This window comes from Notolabrus celidotus, chromosome 19 (assembly GCF_009762535.1).
Source record: "Notolabrus celidotus isolate fNotCel1 chromosome 19, fNotCel1.pri, whole genome shotgun sequence".
NCBI classification, from domain to species: Eukaryota; Metazoa; Chordata; class Actinopteri; order Labriformes; family Labridae; genus Notolabrus; species Notolabrus celidotus.
The window spans coordinates 11734362-11754504 of record NC_048290.1 but is presented as its reverse complement, the minus strand read 5'-3'; the positions used below and the strand labels follow the sequence as shown (position 1 = coordinate 11754504).

At 37.3% G+C, this 20143-nt stretch overlaps 3 protein-coding genes across 3 annotated transcripts; 2 read left to right on the top strand and 1 right to left on the bottom strand.

Moving 5' to 3' along the window:
- The first annotated feature begins 1589 nt into the window (after positions 1–1589).
- cplx4a (complexin 4a) lies at positions 1590–7772 on the top strand. Its single transcript, XM_034710129.1, has 3 exons — positions 1590–1753; positions 4501–4588; positions 6988–7772. Exons 1-3 carry the CDS (start codon positions 1590–1592, stop codon positions 7213–7215), a joined length of 480 nt encoding a protein of 159 aa, XP_034566020.1. The 3' UTR covers positions 7216–7772.
- A 3957-nt stretch (positions 7773–11729) lies between these two features.
- Positions 11730–15288, top strand: rx3 (retinal homeobox gene 3). The gene is made up of 3 exons (XM_034709897.1): positions 11730–12633; positions 13183–13418; positions 14343–15288. Exons 1-3 carry the CDS (start codon positions 12369–12371, stop codon positions 14787–14789), a joined length of 948 nt encoding a protein of 315 aa, XP_034565788.1. The 5' UTR covers positions 11730–12368; the 3' UTR covers positions 14790–15288.
- Positions 15289–16599: 1311 nt separating this feature from the next.
- On the bottom strand, positions 16600–18149 carry grp (gastrin-releasing peptide). The gene is made up of 3 exons (XM_034709974.1): positions 17600–18149; positions 16951–17177; positions 16600–16825 (listed from the first exon to the last, which is right to left on the bottom strand). The coding sequence occupies exons 1-3, from the start codon at positions 17745–17747 to the stop codon at positions 16772–16774; spliced, it is 429 nt and encodes a 142-aa protein (XP_034565865.1). The 5' UTR covers positions 17748–18149; the 3' UTR covers positions 16600–16771.
- Between the last annotated feature and the right edge of the window lie 1994 nt (positions 18150–20143).

Sequence of the window (20143 nt, the reverse complement as noted above, 5' to 3'; positions counted from 1 at the left end):
CTAACACAACATTTACAATGAATAGATTAAATGCTAAAATTAGCTAACTTAGCTGTCTGTCCCAAATGAGTTACCTTTATAGAGGTGTGCCTCTTGATTTTCAGTGTACATCACCTTAACAGCTGCTGATCAACCTGGAGGGTACCAGATCCCTATATTCACACCATCCGCAGACCTAGAACACGTCATTATAGCATTATTGCAGTATTAGAGCTTGCCATGTTGAGCATGATGTCAGTAGAAAATGGCTACAGTGGGTTTATTGTTACTTTGAAAATAGTAAAATACTGATATTAACATTCACAGCATATTGTATGATACAAATTTTCAATATTTTGACTGTACAGGAAAGGTCACAGGATTCCAAATGTAGGGGGATCATGAATCTTTGCACAAAATTCTAAAACTATGCAACAGCTGATGAAATATAAAAGTCTGGATCAAAGTGGACCAACTTACTGACCAATCAATGACATTGATCTTAGTCATATTTCATTGAGTGGCAAATAACATGAGTCTCATTATAATTAATTATGAAGCAATATCAACAATACTCACATTTTCAGCTAAACAAAAACTGCATTAAATTAGTTTGATAGATAACTATGAAAGACATTACATTCAACCAAATAAAACAGGTTGTATTAACTATATGGAAATTCAAATAAAAAACGTATAGAGGAATTTTGCAATGTCTCTTTAACAGTCCATATACGCCCTTTAGTCATCTGCTTGACTGTATTATGAAATGACAATAATCTATGTCTCTGCTTTTCTATATAATTTATTCATCTGAAGGTGCATTTACATGTTACGTTAATTAAACACTGGAGGCAGTATTGGTTGCAGATGAGGATTTCTACAATATCTAAGCAATCAAGAATATTGGAGAATCAACACGTCCTTCAACAAGCTTTCAGATAGCAATAGAGTAAAATGGGGAAATGAAACTCGAGCTGTCTCCTCCCCATCTCTCATCCTCCTGTCAATCATCCTCCCTTTGAACAATAGCACGGCATGAGTGGTGGCTCCATTGGGGGATAAACAGAACTCTAATCCCGCTCCTCTCTCTCCTCTGCTGGGTCTCAGCGGTGTAAGCTGCACACGGGCCTGCCCGTTCTCTACTAATATGATTAAACCTGAGTGGGCGGAAGCAGCATATGTGTGGTCCCAAACTGTGAACACCGTTCTCCAAAAGCACTTTTTGACGATTGCTGTGTGCTTTTCCAAAAGAATGCACAAAGTTTAAAAAATGATGAAGCCAAACATCTACAAAGGTCTGCATGATTTAAAAATAAAGAGAAAACAGGCCATCTGCCTCTTAGCATAGTGGAGCAGGGAGGATTAAATCCAGATTATGGCCGAGGCAAAATGTTGTGTGTGTGTTTGTGTGAGCGGGTGTGTATGTGTCTGTTGCTTGTCGTCAGTGTGTCCTTGGCTCCATAGTGAAGCAGCAGGTTAGCTAGAGAGCTACTGGATTGACAGATATAGAAAGGCAAACCAGAGGGCAGCGTACAGGGAGCAACAACCTTTTATTTTTGACATAAAATTGATTCTTTCTTGTAGATTAAACAGTAACACAACTCAAGATGGCTTTCTTGATCAAGAGCATGATTGGGAACCCCCTGTCAGGAATTGGTCTTGGTGGTGGAGGTGACAAAGAAGAGGAGGCCACCCCCTCAGATCCAGCCAAAGCAGCAGGGATGACACGAGAGGAGTATGAAGAGTACCAAAAACAAGTGGTGGAGGAGAAGTAAGTAGCAACAACGATTCTTCTCCACATTGAACCTATGCCATCGGCCCATCCAACACAGTATGGCTGCTGAATGTGCAACCTGACCTTGACTAGCTGTTTTCTACCCCATATCAACCCTCCAATGTTTACTTTCCCTTTCATTTTGACATTTTTTACCATCTCTTTACTTTAAAACAATTTACAACTCAAATCTGTTTATGATATTTCATACACTGTCAATAACTGATAACTGTTTTCTGTAAGATGCATCTGTTGCTGAAGGTCACAGCAGAGATATCACTTTTTACATCCTGAAAATTTAACATAGAACCGATCGATGCTTAGGGTCCTGCTGGATCTGGATCAATAATCTCCCATAATCTGTCCTCTGTTTCTGTACCAAGAGTTGTCATGGGTTACATTTTGAGAAGAGTAAAGCAATTATAATCCTGCAAAAATTATAATCTTTTTAACATTGGTACGAATATTTGATGTAGATGTTGATGCAGATTTATAATGGAATATTTTTGAATTATTTCTGCAGTAATATTAGCAGCAGGTAGCTTACTTTTGTCCACCTTTATGTGTCCTGTTGACCTGCCATTGTATTATATCCTCAGTTTGTGTGTGTATTAAATTCCTGTTCCCTCCACCAAAGCAGACATTCAAATATAAAATGCACACTGCGACTATTGTGATCCATTTTAAAGAAGAAAGAGTGCAAAGACTACATATTTTCCCGAAATCGGACAAATCTGGAATTTGGACTTTTGTGACACAGAGTAGATTTTGCAGCATCAAGCAGATCCCACTATTACATAACAACATTAATCCAGCCCCTACACTCCTGTGTTGGGGAAATGACTTAAAAGATGACAACATTTTCCATCATCACTGATTTCTAGAAATGTTTTCAAATCTACAGCAACAAATCCTGATCCACAGAAATGTTTGATGGAAATGAAGGGACAGGACATGGAGGACTCAACCCTCTTCAGCAAATTCTTACAATGTTTGGCATATTCTGTCTGACCAGGTTACTATTTTATCAGTGGTTAATCAGGGTGTTGATGGTCTTCTCTCTCATGGATGTTGTTTCACTACAGTTCAAGTTGTGGTGTCTTGGCTTGATTGCAAATCTGCTTGACTCAGTCTGGTCTAATAATCCCATCTTTAATTGGCTGAGGGAAAGTACGTGAGTCTCGCCCTGGAAGTGAGAGAATACACAGGGTGGCCTAAAGTGCAGGCACTGAAAACTGATTCAAACCACAGACATCACAATTGATGACATCAATACCTTGACTCAACCACTCAGCCACTCAAATCAGATAAACTCAAGTCTCTGAAGATGTCTGAAGATATTTAGCTGCTAATGTCTAACAATGTGCACTCTTGTCACAACTAAAGTTTCCTTGATGTGAAAAGTAAAACACATTTATTCTGCACAGTGAAGCAAAAAAGTAAACTGTACTGGAGTTGCTGAAAGTTTTACTAAAGAAAATAAAACTTGGGGGCGCACGTTATACATTTCTATGGAAGCCTTGAGAGGCAAGTCTAAAGGAATACTGGGATCCATTTCCAAAGTTTGGTCTAAATTATTTAAGCTCCAGTGTTAATGAGTAAAGAACATGTGGAAAAAGAAAGGAAATCTTTTATCTAGCATAGTCCTCCCATGTTGCTTAGATTTCATTAACCCCCCCAAAGAAAGTTTCCAAAATATAGTCCCTGAATGTGAAGTTTGCCTCAATATTTTTTCTAATTAGATTTCTTTCTCTCAAAGTTTTTCAAGTGAAAAGAAATATATATATATTCATATTTTAGGCCTTTTATTAATTACTTTGACCATAAAAAGGCTGCAGGGTACAAAAACCTATCTTTTTTTCTTTGTTTCTTTGCCAACACATTTTTTTTTTCCTAATTCTATAAAGAAACATATATGAAAACATGTCACCTGCTTAAACTACATTTACCTGTTGTCACAACAGTAAAAATAGTGACTAAAAACTCTTTCAATATTAAAAATGAAAGAGGTTAGAAAAAGTGTCATGGGAAAAACATTTGTTTTAACACTTTGTAAGTTATAAACTCTGAAGAGAGATGGTTTAAAATCAGAGTTAGAGAATGGATACCCAGATATGTTTTGTATTCTTAAAATGAAAATGATTCCAAAAAAACAGGATAATAAAGAACTTATGAGTTTTTAAAAAGGGACTGCCAAATATTTGAACTCATCAAGTTGTATGACATTATACTTCAGAGATAACAATATTAAAAACAGGAAAAAAAGAGAGATTTTTGGAGGCTGACACCATTTTCTTTAGGCTTAAAATAGTCAAACACTCAATGTAAAGCCAAGAATATTGACACACGTAACAGTTTTTCTTTTGCTTCTATGGTTGATAATAGATTTTCTTATATCATATATAGACTTAATCCTTGCTAGAATGTTATGGCTATAACAAAAAAACAGATTCCCTGATTCTACAATATTTAAGTCACTTGAAAGATGTTGTAACTTATCATATGTTGCCATTGTGTATATTGATTTTGGATTAAGATACAGTTAAAGCAAACATAAAGCAAGATTAAACAGAAACACAAAATCTGTGCTCACAGATATACTAATGAAAAACAAGACATATTGTAATATAAGTCTACCTGGCTGGGATATTCTCCCAGCTTTTCCTTTGTATTTAACTTTCTTACTTGCATTTTAAACCCATAATAATGGTAACCGTGCTAACAATGCTGTTTTTCTATTTCAGGATGGAGAGAGATGCAGATTTCTTACACAAGAAGGCAGAGAGGGCAACACTCAGGGTGTGCCTCAGAGAAAAATACAGGCTGCCAAAGGTAAACACCTTCTATACAGATTACTCTACTTTGAGTTGTATAACTGAGTGTCTTCTAAAACTGTCAATTGATGAACTCTAACCGATGGGAACAGAACAGCATCATGCTGAATTCTTATCATTTTTCAAGGTGACACTTTATGCTAACCCTACAACACTATATTAATATATAATAAACAGCTTCTTACAATACATTTCAGTTGTAAGCAGATAGAAGGAAATGGTGTGTCATCAACTCTAACATATACGGTACAGATGTGATAGCATCACAATAAAGATTTATCATATTGCCTTTTATTATATTTTCATACAGCAGCTTCATCTAATGAATATCTAAAAGAGTTGTAATTGATGATTAATACATTAATTAACATTTACATAAGATGCTATAACCATTCATCAAACATGGATGTACTTTTTATAAATACATAACATACATATTATAATTTTCTTTCATTATTTTATATGTATTAACTCAGTTTATTGATCAGGAAATGTAAATATAACCACCAGCTCTCGCTTAATGGCTTTAAAGTGACCTGCCTTCACAGGTAAGTCAACAAATAGCTGCTTCATGACTGAGGTCATCTTTATCTAACAGCAGATCTTGGCAGCTGCAGGTGGACAACAGGAGGTTGAAGCGCTGCCAGTAGATTAGTGAGAAAGACGTTCCACCAGCGTCCTGCAGACGTTAGTGTCCCATATTGCACCTTGAGTCTCACAAAGCTAAAGCTGAGCAGGTGTCCCAGGCTCATTAGAGAGCACCGGGCAGTGTGGACTAGCTTTAAGACAGATCGTCTACTTTATTCGATGTAAAAGAAGCACTTTAAAAGGAGTGTTGAAGATAATTTTGCTGTGATGGAGGGAGCACAGAAGGTATGTTCACATTTAATTTATAGTTTTACGTTTAAAAATAAAAAGCAGGGGAGTGTCTCCTAAACCAGTACATGGATCTACAGGTTGGAAAATCCCTGTTTTAATGAACTTAGTCTTTCTATGCCTGAAGAGCTAAAAATCAGCTTAGAGCATAGTTCCTAATGGTGTGATTTTTATTTGACTGAATGCAATGGTGACCTTGGCTGCTGGAGGCGTCTCTAATAGTCTCACCCCACAGACACTCTTTTGTTCTGATTGCTGTTTTAAACAAAAGGCACATTTCTTTTCACTGTTTGTCTTTTAAATTGAAACCACACATATCTTTAGAGAACAATGGCAGGTTTCTATACATATAAATCTAATTATTGCCTCTAAATGATGTTTACATCACATAACGGCAAGAGAAAGAACAAATGACCAAGGCTGACGTGTTGGTTTTATAAGAGAAATATGCATTTTAAATTAATATCCAACAACAATGAGTCACATAAGGTATGCTGTTGTGTTGATTCCTTTCTTTAAGTGGGTCAAAGGTTGAGGTCCCACATATCTGCCATAAACTGTGGACTTAAATTAAAAAATTTTTATGTCCTTAAGGGATTGAAGTGTACATTTTAAGTTAAATCAGGAAGTTGGTGCTGTTAGTCTAATGGATTTAGAGTCTCGTGCAACGCTATGGTAGATATCTTTAGACTATGGTTGGGATTCAGGGAGGAAAGGCTAAAGCAGGTCTGAGATAATCCCACAGATTGACGCTTAAAGTACTCACAGTAGTACCTATTGCACGACTATTCCAGATATTAAGTGATTAGATTTAAATTTAGCATTTCCATGATGCAATATCACATGAGGTGAAGTGATACACACTTCGAAGTGAAGTGATAGGAGTCTGCTGAAAAAAAAAAAGAAATTACATGAAAAAAAAAACACGTGAAAGTTGATCCGCCAGCGCAGCTACATGAACGTGGATTAAGTAAGATACTGGAGCGTGCCTGATTGCTTGCTCATAATACCTATTGAAACCAGGACGATAGAGAGTGATATGTTATGTTAGGAAAATTCCTCCACAGTACCATGCTTTGTTTGTCATATCTGTGTGTAGTGGTGGGTCAGTATGTTGTATGTTCGTGGAAAGCAGACGGGCAGACAGCACGTTAATCCTGTAAAGAGCCTTTAAGTCAGCCTGTAGGTTGTTTACCTCTGAAGAATATTTTAATATAAATGTATTGCTGTTTGTTATGATTGGGGAAAACAAAAAAAAACACCCTCTTTCATCCCTGATGTTTAATATAATAACCTGAAGTGATATTGAGGAGTATTTGGTTTGACTAATCTATCATATTCAAAGGGAAAACAATGAAAATGTAATGAAAAAAACAACAACTTTCTTGCTTTTGTTTGTTTTCCAGATGCTCAGAGTTAGGTTAACATGGGCATCTTGTCATAGACCTGACTGTGAAGTCTTTTGCTGTCATTTGTCAGTGTGTTTCTAACATGTTACCTGCTTGATCTCCTCACCCACAGAGTGAGCAGGACGAGAACATGATCGAGATGGCCGGGGACGATGTGGATGTGCCTGAGGAGCTGCTCAAGATGGTGGATGAGGACGCCACGGAGGAGGAGGGCAAGGACTCTCTCATGGGTCAGTTTCAGAACTTGCAGAGCATGGACATGGACCAGCTGAAGGAGAAGGCCTCGGCCACTGTCACCGAGCTGAAGACTAAAGCAGAAGAGAAGTGCTCTGTCATGTGAGGGGCCACACGCATCTGTCTGTGATTGAGAAAAAAAATAGGAAAAGAAGGGAGAAGACAAGAGCAAAAGAAAATGAATTTCAGCACTTTCTGGGAATCGGCAGACAGAGCTCTGGTAATAAGTCACATATTTCAAGCAGTAAAACAAAACATTTTTGTTCCCTAAATAAAAGTTGACAGTAATGACAGAGTGTGATTGCAATATCACAAAATACTCTAAATAAAAACCAGGGTGGCTCATCTCTCCCCTGTGACATTTTTCTCTTGATAAATTGTGTAGAAAAGTTCCCCCAGCAAAGCACCTCACTAACATTCTCATAAGCCACATAACATTAAAAATGTTGACTATCTATGATCAAATGTTGACATGTGTCGGAAAATGAGAAACAAAAGTCTCAAAAAGTGTGATTTCAGTTTACAGATTTGCAACGCTGTACAAAGACTCGGTCATAAAAACCATATTTAAGTAATAACCCAATCCTGTGTGAGTGTTTCACCTTTCCTTTTGGTTTGATGAATATTCTAGATTTTGTTTGTTTGTTTTTTTGTATGTGGTGTTTGAACTAATTATGACTTAGACTGTCCACTGTTATACAAAGCAGACCATCTTCATGAGTCTTGAAACGTTCATTAATGGTTGTTTCTCCATATTCATATTTTAATTGTGATACAAAACTGTTGCAGAGACATTTGCAAATTTGCACAAATCATCATAAAATTTATTCCGTAACAATGCAAACAATGTACATAAACACAACTGAAATAATATATGAAGGTAACTAAGAAAAGAAATGTATTGTTCAAATAAAGGTGTATATTGAATACATGTGATTTTTCTGTGTGTATCTGGGAAACTTAAAAAATGTCATCACATGTTAAGTCTCTTTATATCCAATGTCTTTTCTAAGTCTTATCATGTAAGCCAATTAAACTATTAAGGATCTACATTTTTGAAAAAGAAATCTTGTTATGTGGACCAATTAAACCATTGCATTATGGGCCTTCATTCTAGTTTATTACTTTAAATCCTTATCAGTGTTTATCATTTTCAGCCACAGTAATTCTTTGCTCCAACCATTTAACATTTCAGATTAAGCCAATTACCTTAATCAGGGTTGATGCAGTGAATAAAGCAAAAAGGTCTTAATTTAATTGGGCATTATCCAAACACTTTGTTAGGGATGATTAGGCAGAACGAGGGGGAGGAAGAAATCCTCAACATTTAGTTTCACATTGACCCAAGTTTAAACGGCTGTGGATTTATGAAGTCTGGAGATTACCATCTAATAGGATCAGCAGAGCCAAGGTTGTTGGATTGTGCCCCTGCTCTCTCTCTCTCTCTCTCTCTCTCTCTCTCTCTCTCTCTCTCTCTCTCTCTCTCTCTCTCTCTCTCAAACTGAATCTTACAATGAGTGATATCTTCCTCTATATTGTTTTAACTGGAAAAAGAGGAGCTACCAGCTAGGCAAGCTAGTCAAACCTGTAATATTCTTCTTCAAGCATTAATTTGAAAAATGTTCATAACCAATGAATAGAACGTGATGCTTTGACTTTATTTAATAGCTGATTGATAGACAATAAGCTTGGTGTCACTTTTGTACAGTATAGCATCGCGTAGCTTAGCACAAAGACTGTACACATCAGACAACAGCTGCCTGGCTTTGTCTACAGGTAACAAAGTAAAGCTAACAAAACAAGTGTACCTAACAGTACCTGACAAGCTTACTGATGACCTTGTTTTGGCTAACTGAATCGATGCACCGAGTATGTAGCAAATGTTAAGTTTAGCTAGGAGAATGTGACCTTAGCTTGAAACAAAGACTTAAAACATGAGGAAAGAGCTAGCCTAACTCTTTTCAAAGGTTATTGAGTCAGAAAAACACATGCCTGTAGAGCTAAGTCATTTATTTGTTTTGGTTACTGAGTTATTGCCATAGACTGTAAAAAAAATGGATTTCCGATCACTCGGCTGGAAGTGAGGCTTCCACAAAAGCTTCTCCCCCTAGTGACTGACTGCAGTAAAGGTAAAAAAAACTCTGTCTCCCCTATTCATTTGAATGGAGCTGCGCTCAAACTTTAGAAAATAAATACACGTCGTACCAATGTTTGTCACATCCGTATGCTGTGGTGATATGTAGTTATTGTTTGACTGTTTTGTGTTCAAGGCCTCTTGTTTATTAGAGGTTATTAGAGGTTAAAAAACTGAGTTTTACTTCCGGATTCACTTTGATTGACAGCTGCTGTAGAGACAAACTCCATAGGATTTCGGGAAGGTACGCTGAAGGGCGGAGCTCGTTACCGTGGCAACGCACAAATTACTGTGGCAACACACAAATTCTCTACTGTGCAGACTCTCGCTGCAGGAAAATTTCCAAGATGGCAGCATTCTGGAACAGGATACTTTGGCTTCAAAACCGTTCAATGGAAAAAGGCGGAGCGACGCTGTCCATTTTATATACAGTCTATGGTTATTGCTCCCAGTGCAGCAAACATGAAGCTGCAACAAGGAGACTATTACTTTAGCTTGACATAAACATGACATATTTGGGAAAGAGCTTTCCTGGTTAGGTCCAAAGGAAACTAAGTGTAACTCCTTGCACCTGGAAAGCTAACTTATGAACTTGTTTAAGCTGAGTCACTTCTCCAAATATACATTAAGGATAAAGCTACCGCAAGGACACGGTTAGCTTGACAAAAATACTTGAAACACTGGGAATCGGCCTGCCTGGTTCGGGCAAAAGGAAACAATGTGTATCTTAGCACCTGTAAAGCTAACTGAGTCATTGCTCCCAGTTAAACAAATAATGCTCCGCGGAGTGAGACTGTTACCCTAGCTCGACAAAGTTGAAAATTGAGGGGCCAGTCAGACTCTTGCTAAAGGTAAAGTGTACCTACCAGCACCAGCTAACTTAACTTCTTTTAGCTGACTGCGTCACTGCTCCATGGAAAGCAAATAATGCTACAACAGCTAGCTGGGCTCTTAAAGAAATGATTATACCAGCACCTCTAGGGCTCATTAATGAAACTATTATGTCAGTATGAAAACTGAGACACTGCTCCGGTCTAAGGAATACTCCCAAACATCGCCCCACATGATCCAGACATATTGTTATCTTTACTCTCTTTTATGTGCAGTTAACAAAAAACAAAGTTTAAATGAATGACTTTGCTCTGTTAGGTCAATGTGATCTAATGTGATGGCATAAAAAAAGCAAGCCACTTTAAAGACATTTTACACATTATTTAGTAAAGCACTGTTACATTTTAGGTATTTCAGAAATAAAGGGGAGGGCTATAATCAGAACTTTTTTCTTAAGTTTGAAATAAAAATGTTAAAAACTGAGTTTGGCTAAGGAACAGGTTTGGGGTCAAATTTGAGTCTAAGTTATATAATTTATTAGGCATACATTGGTGAGATATGTTACATAAGTACCGTATTTGAACTATTCAAACAACTCACCAAAGTTAACTTTGTTGATACTGTCCCTCTGAAAGCTTTGTAGTAGCTCTACATAATTTACAGCTCAAAACGTCTTTACTTATCTCTGGCTTGTGAAACCCTTCATTTCAGCTTCTACCTCTTAAAGAACCTTCCCCAGCATTCTAGAAACCTCCTTCACTGTAGTTCTCTTTTTAAATAGGCAAATCTGCCCTTTGAAAGAGATTCACCATCTGGTGATATTGCAATTTGAGCAAATCTTATGTTGATATCACTGAATTCCGGTGCGATTTTTCAAACAAGTCTTTCAGAGCAGCCTGCAGTCTCAGCAATTTGAAACTGCCCACATTTAGTACTGACATCCAACAGTTTAACTTAATGTTGGTTATTAATTATGCTATAACAAAGGCATAATACCACCTCTTTAAACTGACTCAGAAGCTTCATTCATTCATTTTTCAGTAGATGGCAGGTCTGAAGTTTTCAAGGCCATCAAGAAATGTGTAGCTCTAAGCAACAAGAATGGAACTGAATGTTCAAGATTTTTCCAAGGGCAAAACAATTTTGAAACTCTAACAATAAAACTTAATTAGTATGATAAAATGTTTCTTCTCAGGAAGCTATTATCGTATTCTGTTAAGAAAGCATAATAAAAATGGGAGCACCTTTTGCTGTTCAAATAAAGTTTTGTGTTTATTGTTGTAGCTAATTAAACGAGTGCTCAGTTAGCATTGCTCTCCTCAGACCCCCCGTCCTCTGTTAGCCAAACAAAGGATAAGGTCACCTTTTGTAATTAGGAAAAGCTAAATAGTTTTAGGGGTTTTAACTCTTTTGAGTAAAATAATGTAATCCCCTTAAGAAGGATTACCACACTGCTGTCAATCTTTGTTTGCTGTTAAGTGGTTATAGTCCAAATTTGTTATTGTTAAGGCTTTTTTACCCTCTGACTTGACACGCAAAAGGACATTAGTTAAAGAAACCCCTAATGATTTAAATCTGGTTTATGACTCATTAAGAGATTATTTAATTGATTTGAGCTATTGAAAGTTTCTTTAATTCATCAGGAGCAGCTTGGTTTTTCCCTTATAGATCAATAAAACAGATATTACTCAAACTAGAAGAAATGTCATTTTGGTTTGGCAACAATATCTTGACGCTTTGATTAAATATTAAGCTGTCGTCTTTAAATCCTTGTCCTAACCAGAAATCTTGTAATTATGATTTTGTTGTACCTTAATCTGTGCGCCTAATCTTCCTCTTTTTTCGCATACTGACATGAACATGACATCTGGAGGAGTGGAAAGATGGTTTTAAGATTTATGTAAGTCGGTTTAGAGCCAGCACTGACTGACTGACTGATGCACTTGAGATGGGGAGGAGTTACAGGGAGGCTGTGCGCTGCTGGTGCCTGCATGAGCGCACAGTTACCCCTAAATCCACGACCAAATCCATCAGGACGTCCCCTCTGTGACGTGCTGCGGGGGTGCCACATGAGCAGGGGTCTTACAGGGGGGGATACTTTAAAAGCCCCCTCTGAAGATACTTCATACCCACTGAGGACGACTCGCTGAACGGTGTGCGTCTTTTTGAGCAACTTTACCACCAGCCTCGACTTTGATTTGAAACTTTACCAAACCCAAGAGCAAAAAAAATAATAATAATCTGGAAAAAAGTTTCACTTGAGTCATTTTGATTTTTTTTTATTCTGTCGACAAATGTGGCTTCTTGGATCATCTTCCCAAGTGATGATGATGATGGATGAGCGCCTGTCTCCTTCTGCACGCGCCGTCCAGAGCCCGGGGGACAACCCCTCCACCATCCACAGCATAGAGGCCATACTGGGATTTAAAGAGGACACACTTTTCTACAAATCAGCCTCCTATAACATGACGGAAAAAGCCTTGATCAAAGATGTAGAGCGCAACGGGAATGTTCTTGTGACGCCGATGAAGAAGAGTCACTCATCAGAAAGTTTTGACAGTAAGTTTTTTTTTTAATTCCAGGATTGTATCAGGGAATTTAACAGTAATCTCTACGTCATGACGTAAAGTGTTTCTTTAGGGAAAGTCATTGTAAAGTTTGTATTATTACTTGAACACTTTTCTACGGAAGAGGATTGGGGCCACTGAAAAAAAAAAAAATTAAGGTCAATTATTTATTTTTTTATTATTCTGACTTTAATCTCAGAATTCTGACTTTATTCTCAGAATTCTGACTTTAATCTCAGAATTCTGACTTTTTTCTCAGAATAATAATTAAAAAAAAATGTTTTACCTTACTTTTTTTAGTGGCCCCAATCCTCTTCCGTACTTTTCTTTACTGGTCAGGTAGGAAAAAAATATTGAATCGTGCACAAAGTATGTTGATATTAGTTGATTTTCAGTTGAAATCATTAAAATCATATAAAATGAGCAGTTTTATCATTTAGACAGTAATAGAAAATCGAGTTAGTTTCCTTTATGAGACTCATTTTAAACTTGAAACATCCAGGCTTTCACTGTCCTCACTCTGCCCTGCCTCTGTCCACAGGTGTTTGCTGTGCCAGCAGCGCCGCTGAAGCCTCGCTGTGTCCCGACTCCCCGGACAGAGACGGGAAACTGTCCGACGACGACAACCCGAAGAAGAAACACCGTCGGAACCGGACTACATTCACCACCTTCCAGTTGCACGAACTGGAGAGAGCCTTCGAAAAGTCTCATTACCCGGACGTGTACAGTAGGGAGGAGCTGGCGCTTAAGGTCAACCTTCCTGAGGTCCGAGTCCAGGTAGGACCAAAATACACACTATTTCCTCATTCCTCATTTTCTGCGTATAAATGAGGCCAACAGGTGTTCAAAATATTAGGGCGTATACATTTTCCCACCAAAAAACACAAAAATAGACCATATTTTCGATAAAAGGGGGGAAAAAAGCAGAATCTTCATGAAATTACATTCATAGCTTACAATTAATTGAAAAGTTATGCTATTTTTTGTAGACCAACCAAAAATAAAAAATAGAAAAGGCCTATGATTTGTAACATAGGCCAAAATGTATGCTATATATTTGTTTTATCTCTACTTACGTTCATCAAACTTGTGTGGATATTGATATTACTTTTCATTGGGTCATATATATAGAAAAATAACTTTCTTATATCCTTATATAACAAATAAAAGAGTTTAGATCAGTGAAAAAAAGTTTGACGTTTAGAGGGGGATCCTCCTGAAAAAATAAAAGCTTTTTATGAATTTAGCTGAAAATTTCAAAAGGGAAAACCTTCTTTATACAAACTATTGAACGTTGTTTGGGTCTGGCTTTTGTTTTAAACTTCAACATTTTTTGTAACTGAAAAATAATCCCAAATTATGTTTCTTCTTATTGCTATTTATTAATCAAAGCATACAGATAAAGGAAGACTGATGAAAATTGCACTCATATCTCATAACCTCATCCTCTAAATTTTTCAATATTAATCTTTTATAGAATATTTGAATTTATATTTTCAATTGCATATTATGAAGAGTCTTTTTCTTTTGTAGTGTAAGTTTCTGATTGCTTTAAGCTTTAAATATTTTATGTGTGTATATATATATATATGTATATTAAATGTCCTTGGTGGAAGCTGCTGCAAACAGCTGTCCTTGTAAGGTTGAATAAAGTTGTGTGTAGACTTGTACAGAAATTAAAAATCTCCCCAATCTTCTCAGGTTTGGTTCCAGAACCGACGTGCCAAGTGGCGTCGTCAGGAGAAGCTGGAGGTGAGCTCTATCAAGCTCCAGGACACCTCCTCCTCCCTCCTCTCCTTCAGCCGCTCTCCCAGCAGCTCTCTGGGCTCCGGTCTGCAGCTGGACCCTTGGCTCTCCTCCCCCATCACCTCATCCACCTCCCTGCAATCCCTCCCCGGATTCATCACGGGCTCACAGGGCCTCGCGGGCACTTACACCCCTTCTCCTCCTGCTTCCATGCCCTCCTCCCTGTCGGCTTCCTTTCTCAGCTCCCCTGCTCTGGGACACAGCCCTCACCTGCCCCACATGGGCTCCATGTGCCCCCCACCCCCTGCCTACCCCTGCTCAGCTGACCCCAGGAACTCCAGTATCGCCTCTCTGAGGATGAAGGCCAAGGAACATATTCACGCTATTGGGAAGACGTGGTGATGCTGAGTGGAGGTGGCATGGACATTTATACTCTGAAAAACGGACTTCTGCCTCATGGTGACAGGATCTTGGACATTTTGAAGAGTCGATTCTACAGTTAACATGGAGGATTCAAGTCATGTTCATCACTGATAAGGATAGCACTTTCCTCCAAGCCTCCCTTTTAAGAACTAATAGGCAATATAAATATAAATCATCAATGAATGGTTGTCAACCTACTTTCAACATCTTAGTCAATAAAATTGTTCTGATTGTGTTTTTCAACAATTCTAATTCATCATACATCAAGATTTGAATATATTGACACTTTTTTTTTACAGCTTATCATCACTAAATCGGCAATTTAAATCAAAGTGATACCTTTACAAAATGTTTGACACAAACTGTGAAAGTCCTGTAATGTCAAACTAATGAACACCGATGATCTGATGTTTTGTTATCCTGTGTCTGACGTGTTTACTGTGCAGTTTTACAATCATTCAGCCTGCTGTCATCCATATCCAGTTTTTTTGTCTTTATTATAAAAAATACCCATTGGTACCCGTCAGTATTTATTTTACATTCATTAATGAAGTCCTCATCACTCCTGAATAGACCCCGGAACTCTTGTTCAAATTGCACCTAATCATCACTCCTTGCTGATCTTTGGTTTTTCATGTGAAAATTTTAACAGATGTGTATATTTTCTTGATACAATAAACGTTATATATAAAAACAAATGAACAAAATAGCTGCTGTTGAAGTTTTTCCTGAAAATGTGTCATATTTAACATGTAGTGGTCAAAAATTACTAAAAGAATGGATAAATGTAGCTAACGTATTGGATAACTTAAAGTTGAGTAAGTATTTAGTAAAATATAGCATGGATCTGTAGTTAAACTAGAATATATGATATATGTAAAAAAAATATTTCAAAAGTAATTTTTCACGAGTGACGCAGTGTACATCCATAAAAGAGCAAAAACAACAGCACCACCTAGTGGTAGATTCTATTAACTTGTCTGCTCGGTCTCTGGAAATTATTTTTTACTCTAGAAAATAGCACAGAAAATAAAATTTGAAAAAAAAAAGCAGATTTATTATAATTCTTAAATGCTTGAATCTTTTATGTCTCAAAAAGTAACCTCTTACAATTTTGTAAGGGGAATTCTGTATGTAAATGTGTCAACTTTTATACTATTTCAAAAATGTTTTGTTGAATTTAAAGCAGCATTAGTAGTGTAACAAAACAGGCAGCTTACACTCCTAGACTTCCTCCCTATGTCACAGAATGAGTTTGTCAGCCCACTTATTTCTTCCTCATTAGCTCCTGTAAAGTTTATCCCATTGGCTGCTACGATTAGACTCATAATGACGAGGTGAAAGTGCCTTGTACCTCCATTGTTGGCCAATCACCCATGACAAATGAGGACAGAGGACAGAGGAGAAAACTTTCCTTTGGCTTTAAGAAAAAGGACGTGTAACCAAATTGTTTCAATTAGCATATCCTATTGTGTGCAAGCCCTGAGGGCTAATAATCACCACCGTCACCATCCATCCTACTGTCCTAAATAGACCCTGAGCTGTGTTTGTGTTTGTTCTAATGAGAAACAGAGGCATTAAAACTCCCTGACTTTAACTGCTCAGGGAGATCTGCTGTCTTTATAACTATCATTATCATTTAACTTTCTACTCTTTAGCTCACTGCTGAATTGATCACAAAACATTTTCCAAATGTGGATAATATATGCCATCTGGTGGTATAAACTGGTACTGCATTGGTGGATTGTGCATAACTAACAAAAACTTGATAATAAGAAAAGGACCACAATGCAGTTATCACAATGTTACATTTATTCAGCGGTTCTATCCTATGCAATGTGTTATGTTTATCAGAAATACATACAAAATTAACTTGTATCAGGTTTACAGTGCATTACTACAGTGTAATAATGAAGTGTAGATGTGTGATAACGTGAGTAACAGATAGTGACGTTAACTGATCAGGTGGAGCCGTTGTCTTGCAGTCTCAAAGCCAGGACAAGCAGATTTGACATCTATAATGCAAAGTTCAAATGGAAAAAACATGTAAACATAAAATCTCATTCTCAAGCTGGAAAACTTTGAAGGAATACCATAGTACATAAATTAGTTCAAGGAAACTGTAAAGTCACAAGCTGACCTCTCTGAGATATTTGTCTCTGTCCTCTTCTCTCCAGCCGCTGCGCAGTCGAAGCAGCCTTTCTGCAATCATCTGTTTCTGGTTCTTTTGTTGCTTCAGAGCCTTAATCAGACGCTCGTATTGCTCCATCTCTGTGACCCCGGCTACTTCAGAGGGTGTGAGGTAGTCAGTGTTTCTGTCCTGCAGTTCAGCCAGGCTGTCAGTGCTCTTTTTTCCCATCAAATGACCTGGAAGACAGACAAAACAGGACTGATGAAGTGCCCTGGAAAAAAAAATCTGTTGTAGTTTATTCAAATTATGTTTAAACGACAGTTTGATGGGCACTTTTCAATAAAATCAAAACATAGAAGAAAAAGCAAAATACATTAAAATGCACCCTTTCTCCATCAAACATGCCATATGGGAATATAATGGAACCGAACTGAACACAGTTTAACATTATTATTGACATTATTAAGAAAATAATTTTAGCACAACTGCCTAATGCAGGAATAAAGGTTTTCTATATATGGTTAAAGTACTTTGTTAACTCAGGAGATATTATGGTCTGTTTTAAATATTAGTATTTATGTGAGGGAAAAAAAGAAAGAAGAAGAAAAGTTATAAAATAATAATGATTGTATTGTTGAGAATAATAAGTCCATCTTACCAACAGCCCAGTGATTGCCTCTTGGATACATTTTCCCATCATCTGCAGCAGGTTGACTCTCTGAGCAGTACAACACTGTCGCCAGAATAATAAACACTGGCCACACTGGTCTCCAAGTCCATGAAATGCACATGCACAGTCCGCCCATGGTGTAACAGAGGAAAATGTCAAAACTAAACAGCGGTTTGCAGGCAAGCTATATTAATGCTTCAGTCTAACAGCTTTTCCTAACTTTAAAACAACTCCTCCATTGTCCGTACTTATTTCTAAGCGCAGAAGAAGAAGAAGAAGCGGACTTGTTGAACTTCCTCTCTCGATGCCTTTAATAGAAGTGACTAACGCACAAGTTAAGTGCCCCTCCTGATAAAGCTGTGCGTCAGCGGCTCTTTTTAAAAGTAGTGCAGCGTCCGTAGCCCGGTGAGAACGTGATGACAAATGGTCATTTAAAGCCTGCAATTATTATCATGACTCGTTATTGTTTGTCTGTAAATTGCAGGGTGACTGCAGGAGGTGTCAACGTCTATTCACAATGATGGACGAGGCGAGAGAAATTACTTCCGTGTAAACGTGAGGGGAAAAGTGGGCAATAGTGCAGCGTGGAAAGTATTCAAATTATTTTGCCTGCTTAATAAAAAAAAATTATCGTAATACAATTACTGTTTGCAAAACTAACTCAAAGGGAAGGCAAGGCAGCTTTATTTGTATAGTGCATTTCATACAGGGCAACTCCATGTGCTTTACATTAAAACATTAAAAGCATTGGAGACATTCAGACAGGCATAAAATAACATAATTAAAATGACAAATATAATAAAACAGTGAAGAAAAGGAAAATTAGAAATATATTAAAAATTACATTAAAATGTTAATTTAAAGTGGGTTAAAATAAGCTGAGATAGGAAGGCAGTGTCAAATAAAAAAGTTTTAATCTTTGATTTAAAAGAGGTGAGAGTTGGAGCAGACCTACAGCTTTCAGAGAGTGTGTTCCAGATATGTGGTGCATAATGACTGAATGCTGCTTCACCATGTTTCGTTCTGACTCTAGGGACTGAAAGCAGACCAGTACCTGATGACCTCAGAGGTCGAGATGGTTCACAAAGTAGTAGCAGATCAGCAATGTATTTTGGGCCTAAACCATTCAGTGCTTTATAAACCATCATCAGGATTTTAAAGTCTATTCTCTGACAGACAGGCAGCCAGGGTTGGGATCTAAGAACTGGAGTGATGTGGTCTACTATTTTGGTCCTTGTTAGGACTCGAGTAGCAGCATTCTGTATGAGCTGCAGCCGTCTGATGGACTTTATAGGGAGTCCTGTAAAGACCCCGGTACAGTAGTCTAGTCTGCTAAAGATAAATGCATGGACGAGTTTTTCTGCATCCTGCTGAGACATAAGTCCTTTAATCCTTGATATATTCTTAAGGTGATAGTAGGCTGACTTTGTAATTGTCTTAATGTGGCTGCTGAAATTAAGGTCTCAGTCTATGATTACACCAAGGTATCTGGCTTGGTTTGAACATTTCATCATTGCAGATTGAAGCTGAGCAGTAACCTTTAACCTTTCTTCCTTGGCTCCAAAAATAATCATTTCAGTTTTTTCTTTGTTTAACAGGAGCTGAAACTCGTCTGTCAAGTAGCCATTAAAGTGGCCAATTTAAGAGTTATAATTTGGCCACATTAGTGCTACTGTGAGTTAGGAGAACAAGGACTGTTATGTTGAAACAAGCCAATTAAGTTGATATGCAGCTAATTTTTACCACTTTAATGTTCAGCAGCTTTTTCAGCAGAAAAAATATATTTGTGTAATAGTTCAAGACCTCTCTTTGATATGTTATAAAGTCATAAAAGTACAAATATTCTGTGAAAGAGAGGGGGGTTATAACTTCAGAGGGAAGTTGAGATTAAAGATGAGGAGTGTTCGGACCACAAGGAGAAGATTTTGTATTTCAGTCTGTGGTGCAAAAACTGTGGAACAGTCTCAATATGGAACTACAGCAATGTCTGAACATAATTCAATTCAAGAAGTACATAGAAATGATTTTCATGAGGTTCAAGGAGGAAGACTAGTGTTGAGAATCACGGGGGGTTTCCTTTTGTTTGTTGGTGTAAATATGAAGATAATATATGAAGATTTGAAGTGTGGGATTGCACTCGTATAATGGCAGAAAATATTGAATAGAGGGGTAGGATTAGATAAGTTTTAACTTCTTCCTACTCCTTTTTGCACATGTAAAGCAAATTGTTTCACTGCTTGCTAATATTGATTTTGTTTCTTTTGTAAAACTGTTTCCTTTTTTTTTCTTGTATGTTTGTATAACTCTTTCTTCTTTTCTACTTGTATGCTTTTATTGTTGTATTTTTACTTTTACATGTTCTAAATAAAGTCGTCAAATCAAATCAAACATTGTACCTAAAAGATTCAAATTAAAACTTAAAAGTACAAGTACATTGGTACAGCTTAGCTTGGGTGTAGGAACTCTGGCCACATACACATTTACTACTAATGCATTCCACATACAACCATACTTCAAAAGTGCCAACATTCT

Coding starts and splice junctions, on each gene's coding strand:
- grp (XM_034709974.1), bottom strand. CDS start 17,747: ATGGGCGGACTGTGCATGTGCATTTCATGGACTTGGAGACCAGTGTGG. Junction 17,178..17,599: donor AGGCAATCACTGGGCTGTTG/GTAAGATGGACT, acceptor TCTGTCTTCCAG/GTCATTTGATGGGAAAAAAG. Junction 16,826..16,950: donor GAGACAAATATCTCAGAGAG/GTCAGCTTGTGA, acceptor TTTGCATTATAG/ATGTCAAATCTGCTTGTCCT.
- cplx4a (XM_034710129.1), top strand. CDS start 1,590: ATGGCTTTCTTGATCAAGAGCATGATTGGGAACCCCCTGTCAGGAATT. Junction 1,754..4,500: donor AAACAAGTGGTGGAGGAGAA/GTAAGTAGCAAC, acceptor TTTCTATTTCAG/GATGGAGAGAGATGCAGATT. Junction 4,589..6,987: donor AAAAATACAGGCTGCCAAAG/GTAAACACCTTC, acceptor CCTCACCCACAG/AGTGAGCAGGACGAGAACAT.
- rx3 (XM_034709897.1), top strand. CDS start 12,369: ATGTGGCTTCTTGGATCATCTTCCCAAGTGATGATGATGATGGATGAG. Junction 12,634..13,182: donor CTCATCAGAAAGTTTTGACA/GTAAGTTTTTTT, acceptor CTCTGTCCACAG/GTGTTTGCTGTGCCAGCAGC. Junction 13,419..14,342: donor TTCCTGAGGTCCGAGTCCAG/GTAGGACCAAAA, acceptor CAATCTTCTCAG/GTTTGGTTCCAGAACCGACG.